This window comes from Siniperca chuatsi, linkage group LG3, assembly GCF_020085105.1.
Source record: "Siniperca chuatsi isolate FFG_IHB_CAS linkage group LG3, ASM2008510v1, whole genome shotgun sequence".
NCBI classification, from domain to species: Eukaryota; Metazoa; Chordata; class Actinopteri; order Centrarchiformes; family Sinipercidae; genus Siniperca; species Siniperca chuatsi.
The window spans coordinates 4,042,171-4,057,978 of record NC_058044.1 but is presented as its reverse complement, the minus strand read 5'-3'; the positions used below and the strand labels follow the sequence as shown (position 1 = coordinate 4,057,978).

At 40.6% G+C, this 15,808-nt stretch overlaps 1 protein-coding gene across 5 annotated transcripts in view; it reads right to left on the bottom strand.

Annotated features, from left to right (window-relative positions):
* Positions 1-6,839: 6,839 nt before the first annotated feature.
* The window catches only part of LOC122873537 (MORN repeat-containing protein 4-like), an 80,763-nt gene continuing 71,794 nt past the window's right edge, over positions 6,840-15,808 (bottom strand). For all 5 annotated transcript variants that reach the window (XM_044190339.1, XM_044190341.1, XM_044190340.1 and 2 more), the window contains one exon: positions 6,840-14,860. In XM_044190339.1, the coding sequence (XP_044046274.1) occupies positions 14,715-14,860 (146 nt within the window). In that variant the 3' untranslated portion in view covers positions 6,840-14,714. The remainder of the gene's footprint in view (positions 14,861-15,808) is intronic.

Sequence of the window (15,808 nt, the reverse complement as noted above, 5' to 3'; positions counted from 1 at the left end):
ATTTTGCGAGCTGGCTTCCCTGATATCTACAGGTAGTGTGTTCCACAGCTTTGGGGCGTAATTGACAAATGCATTCCCGATTTTCTTTCGGCAGTTGATGGGAACCTCCGATAAACCAGCAGCAGATGATCGCAGTGTTCTTGAAGGCAAGGGTCCTAGCCCATTAAGGGCTTTGTATATAAGGACGGAGACAGTGCAGAGCAGCTAAAACTGGACTCTGTGCTGCAGAGTTTTGAATGAGCTGAAGTCTCTCTGTGTGTTTTTTTTTTCCCCCCCGGGAGGCCAGCAAAAAGTCCTTTAATACAGTCAGCTTGAAATAAAGGTATGAATCAGTTTTTTAGGATCTTTTGGATTTATAAATGGTCGTACTTTAGCTGTGTTTCTAAGGTGGAAAAATGATGTTTTCGTCACCCTGTTAATGTGAGACTTGAAACTTAGATCTTAATCTAACATAACGCCAAGACTCAGATTTAATCCAGGGAGCCAGTGTGTGTGTGTGTGTGTGTATATATGTATATATATATATATATATATATATATATACTTATGTTAAAACACCTGTTCAAGGATTTCTATTACTATGAGGTGAATTTATTTCATTCGTTTGTAAAGCCTCTCTCCAAGGGTGAGAGCTTCAAATTTTTGCCAAAGAACGAAATAAAAGAAAAGTCTCTAATAGGATTTGTTTTGAATACCTGTGTTATTACTGTATTTATCTTCTAAACTTGAGATTCCTTTCAGAGACTGAGAAGAAGATATAAATCATTGTTGACATTCTGGGAAGTTTCCGGCTTGTCTTAACTGTTGATTTGTAGAACATTCCCTGTGACCCTCAAGCCATTTGAAGCTCAGTCAATAACATTTTTAAAATCGAAAGGTCCCACTGAGGGTCATCATTTAAAGCTTGTCGTTCCTTAAATTTGAACTAGTTTCTTTCATCTTTGTCCAAGTTGCAGTTTGTTTAAGCGGCCACATGGAGGCGACACGCCCCACCGTGCTGCCCCTACATTGCCTGCTCTGCATCAAGGGCATCCCTTTGATCTAAATGAGAGGATCTTGGACCCGGGAGGCAAGTGATGCCAACGCCAACGCTCCCGGTGGGCACACAGGGGGGAGGGGGGCCACTGTGTATCTCACTCCTGCTCCAGGGGCGAGCGAGTGGTGAGTCAGCAAAAGCTGCCCTCAGCGCTGTAGCATCACAGGGAGGAGGGTGACGATGGAAATCTCCCCCCCCACACACTCTTCCCCCTCTTGTTTCCTCGGCACTTCATCATCCCTCCACACCTGACAGTTTGTTGTTCGTCTCCCACTCCGCCTCTTCCCTCCATCATTTCTCTCGGCTCTCTCTTTCAATTTCCTCTCTCTCTCTCTCTCTCTCTCTCTGCATCCTCCAGGCAATGTGGTGACCTCTCTGTGTAGTGTAGCATGTAATGCCCAATCCCTCTCTGCCACTTTCCCACTCTGTCTTCGCCCCAGATTAAAACCAAGCTTAAAACATTCCCACCTCCACCCCCCTCTCTTGCCTTTTTGCCTTCCCATCTCTTCCCTCCTCCCCCATCCTCTCCTCTTTCCCTCCCTATGGTTAGCTGCTGCTGCCTGACTCACACCACACTCCCTCCTTCTCCCTCCCTCTCTCTCTCTCTGAGACTACATCCACACTAAGCCAGTTAAATATAAAAATATATCTTTTGCTCTCTATTCTGGCCTTGAACGCACAAGCCTCTGAGCTTTTAATGTGTATGAGAAAAAACAACGATACTGTATGAACCTGCTCCGACACAGCCAGGGACTTCCTAGCAGTAAACCTTCTGTTGCCCCACACTACGGTCACTCATTTTACATGTCAGTAACCGATCACATTCCATTACACCCATCTGTGACAGACAACGTGTCAATGAGAAGCTGTTTGTCTGGTTATTAGGTAGCATTTATAATCAGCACGATCAAATTACAGTTTTTGTCCGACAACAGAAACTGAAAAATGTGTAAATGAGAACGACTAAGTTGTGAGTTTGTCTGTGACACAGTAACTGTGATCACACGGAGCAGGAAGATTATCTATAATTGTCTTACTGTCAACAAATCCCATGAAAAGACCAAAACCAACAATGAATAGATCCTACTAAGTATTGTGTGTGCATCCAAAGCTTGATATATCTTCTTCCTCTGTGCCATTGAGCTCCATTGTTGTATAAAACTATTAAAAACACATCAATGAGCCGCACTGTTGCACTGGGTGACATCTTACTTCATTGCCACGAACACACACGCTGTATTTTTTTGTCTCAATCCCACATACAGTCCTGCTGCCCAAAATACTCACTAGTGCACTATAGTGACCAGCTGTTTTAGGAAATTAACTGAACCTTTTAAAAAAAAAAACACATGTTAGCTGAACAGTTTTGTTGTTTGCCAACTAAAAGAGGACGATGAAGATATTTAATCATTTTCATTTTCCAATTCGGGCGTTATAGCGTGGAAGAAGATCTTTACCAAAGCAACCTGAAAACGCCACCATGAATACACGTAAACAAAAAGCTTAGTGTGGACATGGTCTTATTTTTTACTCTCTCTGTTTCCTCAAGACACATCCAGTCCAGCTAAAACGTCTGTCACTCCCTACACACAGGGATAAGAGAGGGAAGTACGGAGGAAAATCAGGTACAAGATGGAAGGAGATGGAAGAAGATGACAAGGCCTGTGTGCAGGTCAAAGAGAAAAGAAAAGAAAAACTGCTTTTTAACCAAAGGCAGAGAGTGGATCAGACTGAGGAGTGATGGTGGCAGATGTGCTAGATAAAAAGTAGAAAGAGAAACAAATCAGGAAACAGATATAGTTGATGGACTGCATGTAGCATTTCTGGGCCCATTAACAGGCTGACTGTAGAAAACATGTCTTGCACAGATTAGTCTTAGAGACTCAGTTTTCATAGTGAGAGTTTGGTCTTGATGGAGCTGGATGTTGGTCCAATCAGAGAGCTACAGGGAGCAGTGAGCGACAAAGTTAGCGTCAGCCTGATTAACAGCTAGTTAAACTGGGCGTTGTAGATCTAAAATTAAGTATAATTGAGCAGCATGACCTACTTCTTGCCTCAGATGGAGACTGGCCTCAGCAGAGAAACGAAAAATCAGCATTGATTGTTCAAATGCTTAAAGGGACAGTTCACCCCAAAATCAAAAATACATATTTTTCCTCTTACCTGTAGCGCTGTTTATCCATCGAAATTGTCTTGGTGTGAGTTGCCGATGAACTATTTTCTATCTACCGATAGTTCCTACATGAAAAGGCTCACAACAAATCTGTGGATTATCTTGAGTAACCGGGTCATGATTTCTGGAAAGAGACATTGCTGTAGAGTTTTTCAGATGTTGTTTTTTTTTTTTTTTTGGCGCTTTGAGCTCCACCAGAAGAGTGCCATATACTCCCATTATATATATATATAATAAAAAAAAACTCGGCAACTCACACCAAAACAATCTAGATGGATAAATAGCACTACAGGTAAGTTTTTTTGATTTTGTGGTGAACTGTCCCTTTAAAATGACCTGCCGATTTACATGAAAAAATGTATTACTGTCCTCTTTAAAAAGCAAAGGCAGAAGTAGTGTGGTATTGCTATAACGGTACAAAACAGGAATCATCTGTAGAGAGCAAATACTCACCACTGGAGCGCCCAAGATCCACCGCTTTGCACTTGTCGTTGCGCTTGCGAGATTAAAATAGGGCCCTATACCTGCTAAATGTCAGCTTTAAACATTAGCATTGTCATGTTAGAATGCTGATATTAGCATTTAGCACAGCTGTAAGAACGGCCTCACAGAGCTTCTCTTGTTTAATCTGCTATCTGACTAATTTCCCTAATTTTCACGGTTCTTCAGATGTGGTAGAGCCAGGTGTGCAAAAGGGACTTTTAGTTGCTGATTTAGTTACTGTGTTTTTTCCTGGTTCTACTCTGTTCTTGAACTACTTGTATGTAAAGGGGCATAACACGCCTGGAGCAGGGGCAGGTGGGATGGAACTACAGACCAGGAACTAAATTTAGATCCTGGTTCCTCCAGTTGAACTGCAGCAAAGGTTTCTGGAAAACCTGGACAAAAACTGACAAAAGAGGAAGGCCTTCATTCTAGAGCGGCCATTTTGCACCAATTTTCAAAAACCACACAAGGACAAAGCCACTGTAGAAGATGCAGAGAGACCAGTTTCTACACCCACAGTCGCCTCAACTGATCAGAATTCAAAGCATCCACAAACTTTTAATTTGGAGGTCTACTTCTCACCTCTAATTAACTGGAGACCTTTGACTGTCACCATTACACTCTCCAACTACACTGTAACATGTGAGGCTGAAAGCTGAAGAACAAAAAGTCCATTCCAACATGTCTCACAAAATCGCTGCTGGAATCCACTGAACCCTGCAGATGGGTGAGATGTATCTGAGCATCGAAGTGTGGATTTTCCCTTGATGGGACTCAAAATGTTGAATATGTAGATCATGTCTTCACATCCCTCGGTACACTCCCATCCCTCCCCCCTCCTCCTTTCCTCAGGTCTGTTAGCTGAGCTCAAGTGTTATTCCTCCTCTCCAATATTAACACATGCGACTCCATCCCTCTCGCCCTCCTTCAGTCTGCTCATGCTCCACTCTTTTTATTTTTTTATTTTGTGCCTGAAGCACCTGAAGGGAGAAGGTGGTGGCATGTTGAAATATAACCATAAAATTAATGTGTCCTGGTCTTAAAATCAAGATGTGCTTTGATGACTTGCCTTAAGGGAGAACTGTAATAAAGACTTGACTTGATCATGTAGAGAGCAAAATGAACGTGGATCAGAGTCTGACTGTTCCGATTTTTAATCATATTTTCAAAATCAGTTACTGATCATCGCTTGTATGCATGCAATGTAGGATAATTTGAGAGAAATATATAGGGTCCGATAGGATATAATAATTATCACTAGAGGAAACTATCTCGGACAACACTACAAAAAGGCAAACACGCCATATAGCGGACTATATGTGGTTATATATAGTGAATAGTGAACAATTTTTGACAGTGTAAATGCTGTACTTTGTAAAACAGTTTTTTGGAAAATATAGTTGTATTTAGGGTCACGACTAATGATTATTTTCACTACCAACTAATTATTTAGTCATTTTTAAAATGTCAGAAAACAGTGAAAATGCCCATTACCATCTTGCCAAAGTACCATCTTGAAATGTCTTGTTTTGTCCAACCAACAGTCCAAAACCCAAATATATTCACATTAAAATGATATAAAACAAATCTTCCTGAGAATGTTTCACAATTAATACATTTTCAAAATTGTTGTTGATCAATTTTCTTGAATTTTTATTTTGGGGGCATTTTGCCTGTATTCGATAATTACAGTAGTGACACAGACAGGAAATGCAGTGAGAGAAAGAGAGGGGTATGAGATGAAGGTCCCAAGCCAGAATTTAACTGGGAACGTTGCAGTTGTAAGGTATGTCTCTTCACCAGTAGACCACTGGACACTCCAGAAATAGTATTTTTCAATCCAAAATACCAACCAATAATCTGCTTCTGCAATTTTAACCTGTGAATCCCAAAAGATGATCAGAATTTGCTTCCCCTCGGAATAGAAAAAGCCACTGAAACAGCATTTCAACCATCATCGGAGACTAAACGCTTCACTGAAACCAGGCTCAGTTACGGTCAGCAGATCTTAGAAGCAGCTGATATATGATTTTTAATAAGAAGAAGCTAGTATCAGTCTGATGTCTCTGTCTAACCCTCCTCCTCCTCCTCTCATCCTTGAGCTGCAGCAGCTCAGGGAGTAAGAGCTGCTGAAATTTTTATTTAGCAGATGAATACACTTATTATATATATACCTTCCCCAACGTACTCATGCATGCATGTTTACACTCAAACACACATACACAAAGTCCCAAATGTGCCGTTGTGAGTGGTGCGAACCCAGAGCAATTAAAACCAGGCAAAATCCACGCTGGGTGTCTGTTTTTTTTTTGGTTTTTTTTTCGCCCGTCGTACTGCCAGTTTTTATTTCTTGCAGTTGCGTGTGCAGTGACAGTGTGCGTCCCTGCAGTGCCGGGCCTCTCTTATCAGTATGCCGTGTGCACTTCCTCTCTAAACATGGCCAAAGCTTTTGGGAGCCGTGAAGCTTCACTGATAAGATAACAGACAAAGCCTTCTCTCTTTAAAGAAGGCGTGAAATAGAAAATAGGAGATCCCTCCCCATGGAATTAGATGGAATGAATAGCAGGAGAAGAGCGATGACAAATCATGTGTTTGGAAAGAAAGAGAGTCAGGTATGAACCATGAGGTTAGGGGAGGAAGGAATTAATTTTTAGTGAACAAAAGAATGCACACACTCACACAGCTGCCACTTCTGGTGTGTTAGGTGAAGATGATCTGCAGAGCATATTTAAATACTTTGCCATGGCAACAGGCTCTATGATTAGGGGCAAATAGGCAAAACTGCTACAGCACTTGAGATTGAGATGATACAAATTAAGGGAACTCTGGACGGTTGCCAAGGAGACGAAATAGGCAGAGGGGTTAAAGTCCAACCTAAACACACCTTAAAGCCATTTTAGTGACAGCAGAGCAGAGAGTGGGTGGGGGGAGGGGAGAACGGAGCATGGGGACAGCAGGAGGGGGTTTCTGACAGCAGAGCTCCACAAATAATCGCTAGACCTGCCGAGATGTGTGATCAGAGTTCAAAATCCCTCCGTATGTGTCTTTGTCAACTTTCATTGTTCTGTGGTTTCAGTGTTTCGTGTCTCCCAGCGGCCTCTCGCACCTCTGCTCGGTAAAAACACAAAAGAAAAAGTAATCCAGTTGAATTTCATGCATTTTCTTTATTGTTCCTTTGTGGATTCATGTCCATTTTAAAGCCCAAATACTGCTTATTTTTTCGTGACATCATCATCATCTGGCAACAAATTCATCAGAAACGACAAAAGTGACATTATGGCTTTGTGACATCAACGGACCTCGGGTTTCTGTGTTCAGATGCTTTTTCAGTGTTTAAAGGTGCCAAAACAGGGACAAAGCCCCGAGTGAAAGTTACAACACGTGTGTCAGAGGGTTTGTTCAAAAGGCCTCACATTATATAGATTTTATTTACCAGAATATTTTAAAGGATATGTTTTGGTGTCAGTAGTTTAAGTTCAGTTGCCCACTTTGTCTGCATGTTCCACTGTAGGTGAACACTAGCTTTTGTTTACTTTTAACCAAAAATCTGCTGTTTCAAGCCAAATTCAAGTTAAGGAAATTGATTATGAAGCTCCTGACTGAACGGAAACAATCATTTCATATTAAACCTGCAGTGCGGAACTTTTGTCTCCTCCTTTTGGCAGTGAGAGTAATTACACAAACACTGTTGAGGCGTGCTTATGACGTATTCCACAGGTGAGCTCTGCCATACTGCTAGTTGCAGTAGCCTCTGTCGCTATGGTTGCCCCCCCTTTAGCTCTGGCAAACCAATCATTGCTGGTTGACGTAAAACACATCACTACCGGTGCGCCAGCGCGGGAATGTCGCCACAGACACCAGATTAAAAACTCTGGTAATACAGAGAGATTTACCTGGCGGTGATACGCTTAAGCCCGGATCCCACCGGGCACAGCTGCATCGCAGCCGGAACGCGACGCAGCCGCCGGAGCTGATCGCAGCCAAAGTGCGTCCCAGCAGTGGTGAATATTTTTGACGGAAGCTGCGTCAAGCTGCACAGAGCAGATGGGCAGGAAGTCAGACACAGAAACAACATAGAGAATCCGGTCAATTTTCAAAATAAAACACCCTGTGCAGACTCCCGGTCGTATATCAACAAAATACAAAACTAAAACAGACACAAATTGAAACCATTTAACTGCGTAACCTACTTTCCCACGATAGAAGCTCAAAAGTCAAGGAAAAAGGACCAAATCAACAAGTCAACAACGTCGGGCAGGCAAACGCTCTGCTTCTGAAACGCTCCCGGTGGGGTATGAAGCCACTTGGAGGACGGAACAAAACCGGCGTTATAGAGCCGTGTCCAGTGGAATCCCAGCGTTAATCAGCATTGTGTGAACTCATTTAGCAAGGGCTTGAATGTAACGGACGTTCATTTATATGTAAAAGTCCCACACTCCAGCTTTAACAGAGGTTAACATATCATCAGTGGACTGTGTCGTGATTGGGTCCCTTCGATCAACAATTACTGAAATCCATCCAATCAGCAGCTAAACTAGAAACACACCAGGTTTGCCTCATTTGAATTTGCAAAGCTGCTCCTGTCAGCCAATCAGAGTCCAGTACTGTACGGCACTTAAGTCTTTTAATGGCTTAACAAATATCCCCTTTAAAATGGTACTCCAGCAATTTAGTATTGGACTTCCATATGGCTGGAGGACTTGCAAGAGACTTGCAATTGAAGCAGCAGAGGCCGAGATTTCCTGACTTTTAGTCTCTAGTGCTCCATGTTAGGAGCCTACAATTCCCATTATGCAAGTCAATAGAGTATTTCATTAGACCCTCCCTGCCTGATAAATGCCAGCTTCTTCCAAACCCCATATCAACAGTTTGTAGCACAGGCTTTCTGTATATAAGTATTCAAGCCAAAACTGAGATAACCTTGATGACATCACTATGACATCATCAGGGTTACTAACTCAGACTTTAGAAAGCTCCTCCAGAGCCACATAAGACTTTACAATTATAATCGTAATCTCATTTATTTTAACAGAGTTATTCTTATTTGGAGCCATGGTGTATTTCAAAATAAAATGTTGACAGCTAGATAATGTGGGACCTGTGGGACCCATTTCCTGCTCTTCTGCTGTTGAAAATCAAACTATTTCCTGAATAATTGTATTATTTTAAAAGCTTTAATGTAAGATGTGGTTACATCTAGTGTTTTACTTTCCATCTTTGAGATATTTGAAATCAGCTGCTCTGCCCAAAACTGAGCCCAAAGCAGATGCGGAGGCCTGGAATGAGTGAAGGCAGTGAGTCGGTCGTATCATCGGGCTATAATCTCAGCAGAGTATGATATATACTAGTCGACCACTGTCCTCCTCCCCCACACTGCCTTTCTTACTTTTCTTCATTAAGCAGAAAAAAGACAAATAGCTTTTAAAAAAACAGTGACACTTAAGAAAAAGTTAGTAAAACAGTCAGGCAGTATTCAAAGTATACAAAGCACAGTAGAAGAAGGTTTTTGTTCAGGCACTTGTTAAACTCCCTTTGTGTTGTTCATGACTTGTTTTTTTTTTTTTATTATTTCCAGTTGTTCATTTTGTTGAACAACATTTCCAGAGCCATGCTCTTTCCTTATTTTCTCATTATAGTGGTGATTATGATAATAGGTTTGGTTTGTGCCATGAAGGCCGGCATAGGCTGGAGTGTGTGTGTGTTTGTGTGTGAAAGCCTGTGAGAGGTGAACACTGGGGAACTAATGGTTACATCTCCAGTCCTCACATTGTGTAGAATAAGTGACATAAGTAAACATTTTTTTCTCAACACAGACTCAGGCTTTGCCTCTTGAAACACACACAGAGAGAAAAAAAATAAAAATTTTTACATTCAACAGAAAAAAACATATCATCCATCCATGAAGACGAAAAATCAAGACATCTCAAAATTGACATGTTTTGTTAAAATAACCCATTTAAAAGGCATTAAGTCTCCTCAGATTGTTCGAAATCACTTCTAAAACAGAATATTCCAATAAGGAGTTTCATTTCAAATTTATAACGAGTTTTAGCAAAGAAAATCACTTCCTGAACTTCCTCTTTCAGAGTTGTTTTTAAATATTTATGTTGGATGATCCAAATAGGAGCCAAATAGGTTGGCATGAACTATCCATTTATAAAAATATATACACTAGCTTTGTTTAAACTTAAAGGAACAGTCTGACATTTTAGAAGGACACTTTATTGCTGTCTTACCCAGAGTCAAATGAGAAGATTGATACCAAATGTATAGGTCCAAGAGATGTTTAGCTTAGCTTAGAACAAAGCCTGGAAACAGGAGGAAACTGCTAGCATAGCTCGAGCTAATGTTAAAAAATTTCAGCCTTCCAACAAGATAAAATTGATATCTGTCTTTTCATCTGATGTGGGGTAAGACAATAAACAAACATATTTCCCAAATACCAGACTGTTCCCTTAAAGGAATAGTTGGAATTTTTGGGAAATGTACTTATTTGCTTTCTTGCCAAGAGTGAGAGGAGAATATCGATTTCACTCTGGTCTGCAGGCAATTACAGCTTAGCTTAGCATAAAGACTGGAAGCAGGGGAAAACAGCTTGCCTGGCTGGATTTTTTTTTTTTTGCCTTTGGACAGAGCCAGGCTAGCTGTTTCCCCATATTTCCAGTCTTTATGCTAAGCTAAGCTGGCTGTAACTTAATATTGTGCAAACATGGTGGTATCAACATTCTAATCTAAGTCTCTGCAAGAAAGCAAATAAACATATTTCCCAAAATCTGGAACTGCTTAAGCTAACAATTACATTGGATGAGTTGAGAACGGCTTTTTTTGACAACAAACAATTAATATGTTCTTCCAATGATCTTTGATAATATGGTGAACATTTGTGAACATTAACAGCCCAGGTCTGTCGTGTAACATTGTTAAGATGCATTTTGCTCTTTTGATTATACATTTAAATTTGAGGCTTCTTCATGGTTGTCTCCTGTGGTTGTTTTGTTTCATCGTAGCTCTAACAGCTGAAGCAGAAAATATGCCAACATCCACAAAAAAAAAAGAAGCTTTCCACTGTATGCATGGCATTCAACCATTCTCTCGTTTTAGTCAATAGAGCTGATTGATAAAGTGTCTCTTTATTCAGCTTGATAGATTTCACAGAGAAATGATATTGACCGAGACATTCTCAGCTCTCTTGAGATCTTGCTTGTTGAGTTTTGATTCAACTGTCTGACGTGGAATCAAACTGAATTGAATTCTGTTTTAGGGTGGATTTCTGCCCCCTCCATCGTGGAGACTCGTCACAGTGAAACATGAAATCAGTCATATCGACTACGGACAGCGTTACACATGACTGCTGCTTTTATGTTAATATCAAATGGCAACTTTTCAAGATTTTAAGGTGCGTTTTAAAGGGTTTCATGATCCCTAAATGTTTTCTCAAACTGTGAAAGAACGTGGGATCATTGAGTTAAATAAAGAACAATGTTAAAAAAAAAAACAACCACTAAAAACAAAGTCACGAGGTTTTGCCTGGTAATAACTAAGTGTCCAAGACAGACCGATCATTGAAGTGCATATTGCACCCCCGGGTCTGAAAACCAGCTCTAAAGGCAACAGTCGGCTCCATTTAACAGTGTCTCTGCTCGATCCCAGAGCCAATTAAAAGGCGTGAAATGCCTCCATCATTCCGACTGTTTTCGATGTTGCTGTCAAATTGGTCAGTGGGGAAGACGTAAGCCCCCCAAACCACATCCTAAATTAATCGCACTCGGAGATAATCACATAACCGACAATTAACTCCATTTCCCATTTAATACCCCACCCACCCACCAACCAACCCACAGTACAACTATACACACACACATATGGCACGTCTACACACCAGTCTCAGTACACAGACAGACGCTGATTCCCAGCAGGTACGACACACGCATGAACTATGTGTTAGTTAGAGCTTATCACAAGCTTTGTTAAGTTCACAACAGTGATGCTTACACCCTTTTGTGTTTGTTTTTTTCACTTCTGAGGGGGCTAGGGGATTTTTTGGTGATTTATGCACATTGAAAGTGACATCATTAATCAGGGATGTGAAAAGTAGAAAAAAAAAAAGCTGCAGAAAGCAGACGAGAGCGTTTTTGCCTCCCAGGCAAAAAGTGCGCCGGGGGAAGGAAACAGATTCATTTCAAAAACACATGAAAAAACATTTGAAATCATCATAAAGCCTTGTTTTGGTAAATGATTCCTGACATTAAGGTAAAGCATGTTATGGATTCCTGATAAAAATTACAAATGATCGTAAGACTTTTGCTTACAAGACGTAAGTGTTTTTAAAAAATATCAAATTTCATGTGAAAAACCGTTTCTTTGCATGTATTTCTGGAATGAAACCTTTTAAGTTCAGAGAGTCACTTGACACCCAGCCTCTGTTTCTCAGACGAGCCTCTCCGTGACCCACAAAGCCGCTTTTGCAGACAAAGCAGCCGGCTTCTCATCTACGAATGTAAAACTCGCTGGAAGGGGAATCTTGCACTCAAAGGCCTTTTCCACCAGCATGGAACTGGCTCCATTCTGGTTCTCGCACCTAATTTCGAACCGTTCGGAGCATTTCAACCAAATATAAATTGGTTCAGAACCCGAAAAGTTGGTTCCCAGCTGGAACCAAAAAAACAGCAGGTTTTCCTTGCAAACCGAAGAACGGAACCGGTTCAAGAACCAGATGGAAAAACACTATGATTACTGCAGTCTGCGACTCTGCCAGCACTTCCAGTCCCCTCAGCTGTTCATCCCCATCCTTCCCAACCCCCCCAACTTCCTCTCTCATGACGAGCCACTGATTCTGGATCAGCTGCAGCCTGTTGGCACTGTGTGGTTGGCACTGAGGGGGATTTTCACGTTGATCTGTGATCAGACTGAGCTGTAACGGCACTGAGTGAAAGAAAACAACAAAACATACTGCTCACATTTACTTTAGCCAAGATCTACACCCTTCTGACATTTCGCTAACTTAGAGTAAACTATTTATATTTAAATACTAGAGCACCAATGAGAGATCAATATGCCAGAACAAATGCGTCTTTTAACAGGAAGGCAGGAAACCCAGTAAGCACTCATTTGGCAATTTGAGGGTTAAGATATATTTTGACGTGTGAGTTAAAACTGGGCTAAATTTGGCTGTAAAGAAAGTTTGGTAACGTTTTATTTTTTTGTATTTTAAAAGCTATTTCCCAGGAAGTCTGGGAAAGAACAATGTAATTTGGTATTAATTAGAGGGAAAACGCAGACAAAGATCTGTTATTTCAGCTGATTCCCTTAAAGGGCTTTACGATCTGTACAGGATACAACACCCTAAACTGTAATAAGGAAACTTGGGAGTTAATTGGAATTAATTAACTGAAGGTGTATCAATTCAGCACTGTTTCTATGTTCCCTATAATTAGTACCAAGTTCCTTCTGGGAAACTGCCTTGGAAATTATTGGGAAGTTTTTAGGAAAGGATTAGGAAATTACTGACCTTATAAAGTAAAGTTTTACCAGAAGTTTTTATATATCTTAGTTACATATAACCTTTGTTTTAACAGTATTTAAATGACTATATTTCAGTGTGAAGCAGGCTAATTACATCTTAAATAGTAATTTAAATGCTGTTGAAACAATGGTTATATATACAACCAGAATATAGAGTTGGGTTCAGAATGCCGGTTCCATTTTGGATCCAGTTGGCAAAATTCCCGGATTCACTAAACTCTGATGCCAATGAATCTCTAATCAAACCTTTTCTTTCCTTGGTAATGTGCAAATAATTCAGGCTTCCTAGCAGGCGCGTACCGTCGATTTCATAGGATAAAATGGCAAAAACATCACCAACAGCAGATTATATCAGCTGTCACAAATTAATGTTGATTCCATCAGGCTAAAGGCTAACATCAAACTTCTTGCTGTTGTCTGGTTAATATGCTCTCTGCAAGCCAGTGACAACAAAGCCCCCCCTTCACTACAGTCGCGACAGGACTGTGTTTTTGCAGCACAACCAGACCAACAGAGTGGTGAGTCTTCTCTACTGAAACGATCTCACAGATCTCGCCACTTCACTTTCAGGAGTCGGAATCATTTATGCATATCATATCCAATTTTAATTGGGACCTCCACAAGTTACAGCTAGTAACTTGTTAATGATAAGGTGTGCAAAGAAAGTAAGCTGCAGCTGTTATTTCAGCTTGTCAGACATTTCAACTTCTGTAGCTCATCTCATTTTCAGGTTGTAGCTACAGGTTGTAAAAATTAATTAGGCTGCCACTAAAGAAGTTCTTCCTTCTCAGGCAACAAAAGATAATTAGAGATCTAAGTTGAGTCTTTGAATTTGAGTAATTCATAACTTTAGTTACTTGCAAATGGTGAAAACTGAACCTAATTAGAATCAATAAGTGAGCCATTTAGGGATTTGATAGGATTCAATACTAAGATTCAGATTCTATAAAGTGCTATCGAAACCCAAGCCTACATAGACTTCTGAAAAACTCTAAACTTTTTAACCAAATTTAGCCCAGTTTAAACCCAGATGTCTGGACATGAAAATCAAATCAATGTTTACTGGAATACGTCCATTTGCACTTTGGAATCCAGAGTTGTGTTTTGTCAGGTTAGCTGAGCCTGAAGCAGATTTAGCACCAGTGTGTTGAACATTTAATCTGTGTTTGGCTCAACTGATCCTGAATCAGTGGCTTTCTATACCGTGCGCACATATCAGCTTACTAGAGCCACAGATTTCTGCTCCGGAGAATACTGCTGTTTACAGGTGTGAGAAATAAAATATGAAAGAAAAATATATGTAAAAGAACAAAATCTTAAAAAATAACCAGCTGACATGCTAAATTACAGCAGTCAAACACGCTGGATGTCAAGGAAACTGAAGAAAATAATTACATGAATCTCTTCATCAATAACAATCAGCTGTTCAAACCAAGAGGAGGATGATGAGAGGAGGATGATCCTGGTAGTGGGGCACTGTGGGTGATGTAGTCCAGGTCACATGGCCAGAGCACGGGCCTTGGCGGCTGCTGCTTGTGCTCTCTGCACAGCTCCCTGGCTGTTCTCCCTCCTCATCAGCTGGTTGGTCTCAAACAGGCCCTCGTGGCTGCAGCCGGTGCCTCCATCCGAAAACGTCAGCACTCCTGGACCAGACAAACTCCTCATCAATCTTCTCATCTAACTCTCAGCAAGAGAGCAAATAAGAGTATTTCCCAAAATTTCTTTAAGGTTAGGAAAAGATCATAGTATTGTATATTGAGAAAATAAAACTGTTTCTCATGTTTTAGAGGATGGATATAAAGGAAGACAAATGCAGACAGTGAACGTTTTGCAGATACAATAAAAAAGTAACCCTGGTGGCAATACGTGTTCTGAAATTTGTATTTGCTAATGCCAAAGTGTTGTATATGAACATATGTTTTAGGAGAGAGGGTTTAAGAAATCCGTGCGGGCGTAGATAATTACAATCCTGATCATGATTACAAATATTCACCACACGCCACATCTCTGGAACTTATTCTTTATTAAAGAGTTTTCTTGGTGCAAACGGCGTGTTTTGCATCATCTTCTTGAGTTTTGCTCACTCATTAAAATATAAAGAATAACCTGCAGCGCAGCGATCGAGTGTGCAGTAAGATTTTATTTTCCAGCAGTGATTTGTCCTGTACTCGACCAACACCCAAGGGAAGAAATCTTTTAGTTGTGCAGGAATTAATCATTTCTACAAACTTCAGAAAGATTTTGGTAATGTATGTTTTAATGTATAAATCCGTCTTGGAGCTTGTTTTGTCTGTTTGGGACAAACTGGTCAGCAGTTTTCACCAAAAAGAACCCAACATTTTGCCCAACTGCAAACACTCACTGCTGTGTGTTCTCTCTCACCATCCTTTGTTAATTCCCTTATTAAAATACATGATATTATTAGCTAAGGTGAGACTTGTTCGTGTTTCATCACCTTAAGTGTTGAGTTCTTGTTTCCTTCATGTAATGGGTTAACTGTTCCCTGAACTTGGGTTAATGTTTAACTAAAAACTGCATAAAGAATATTCAGGAATGAAGCCTTTCCTTTTAAGAATACCACTCGACCCAGC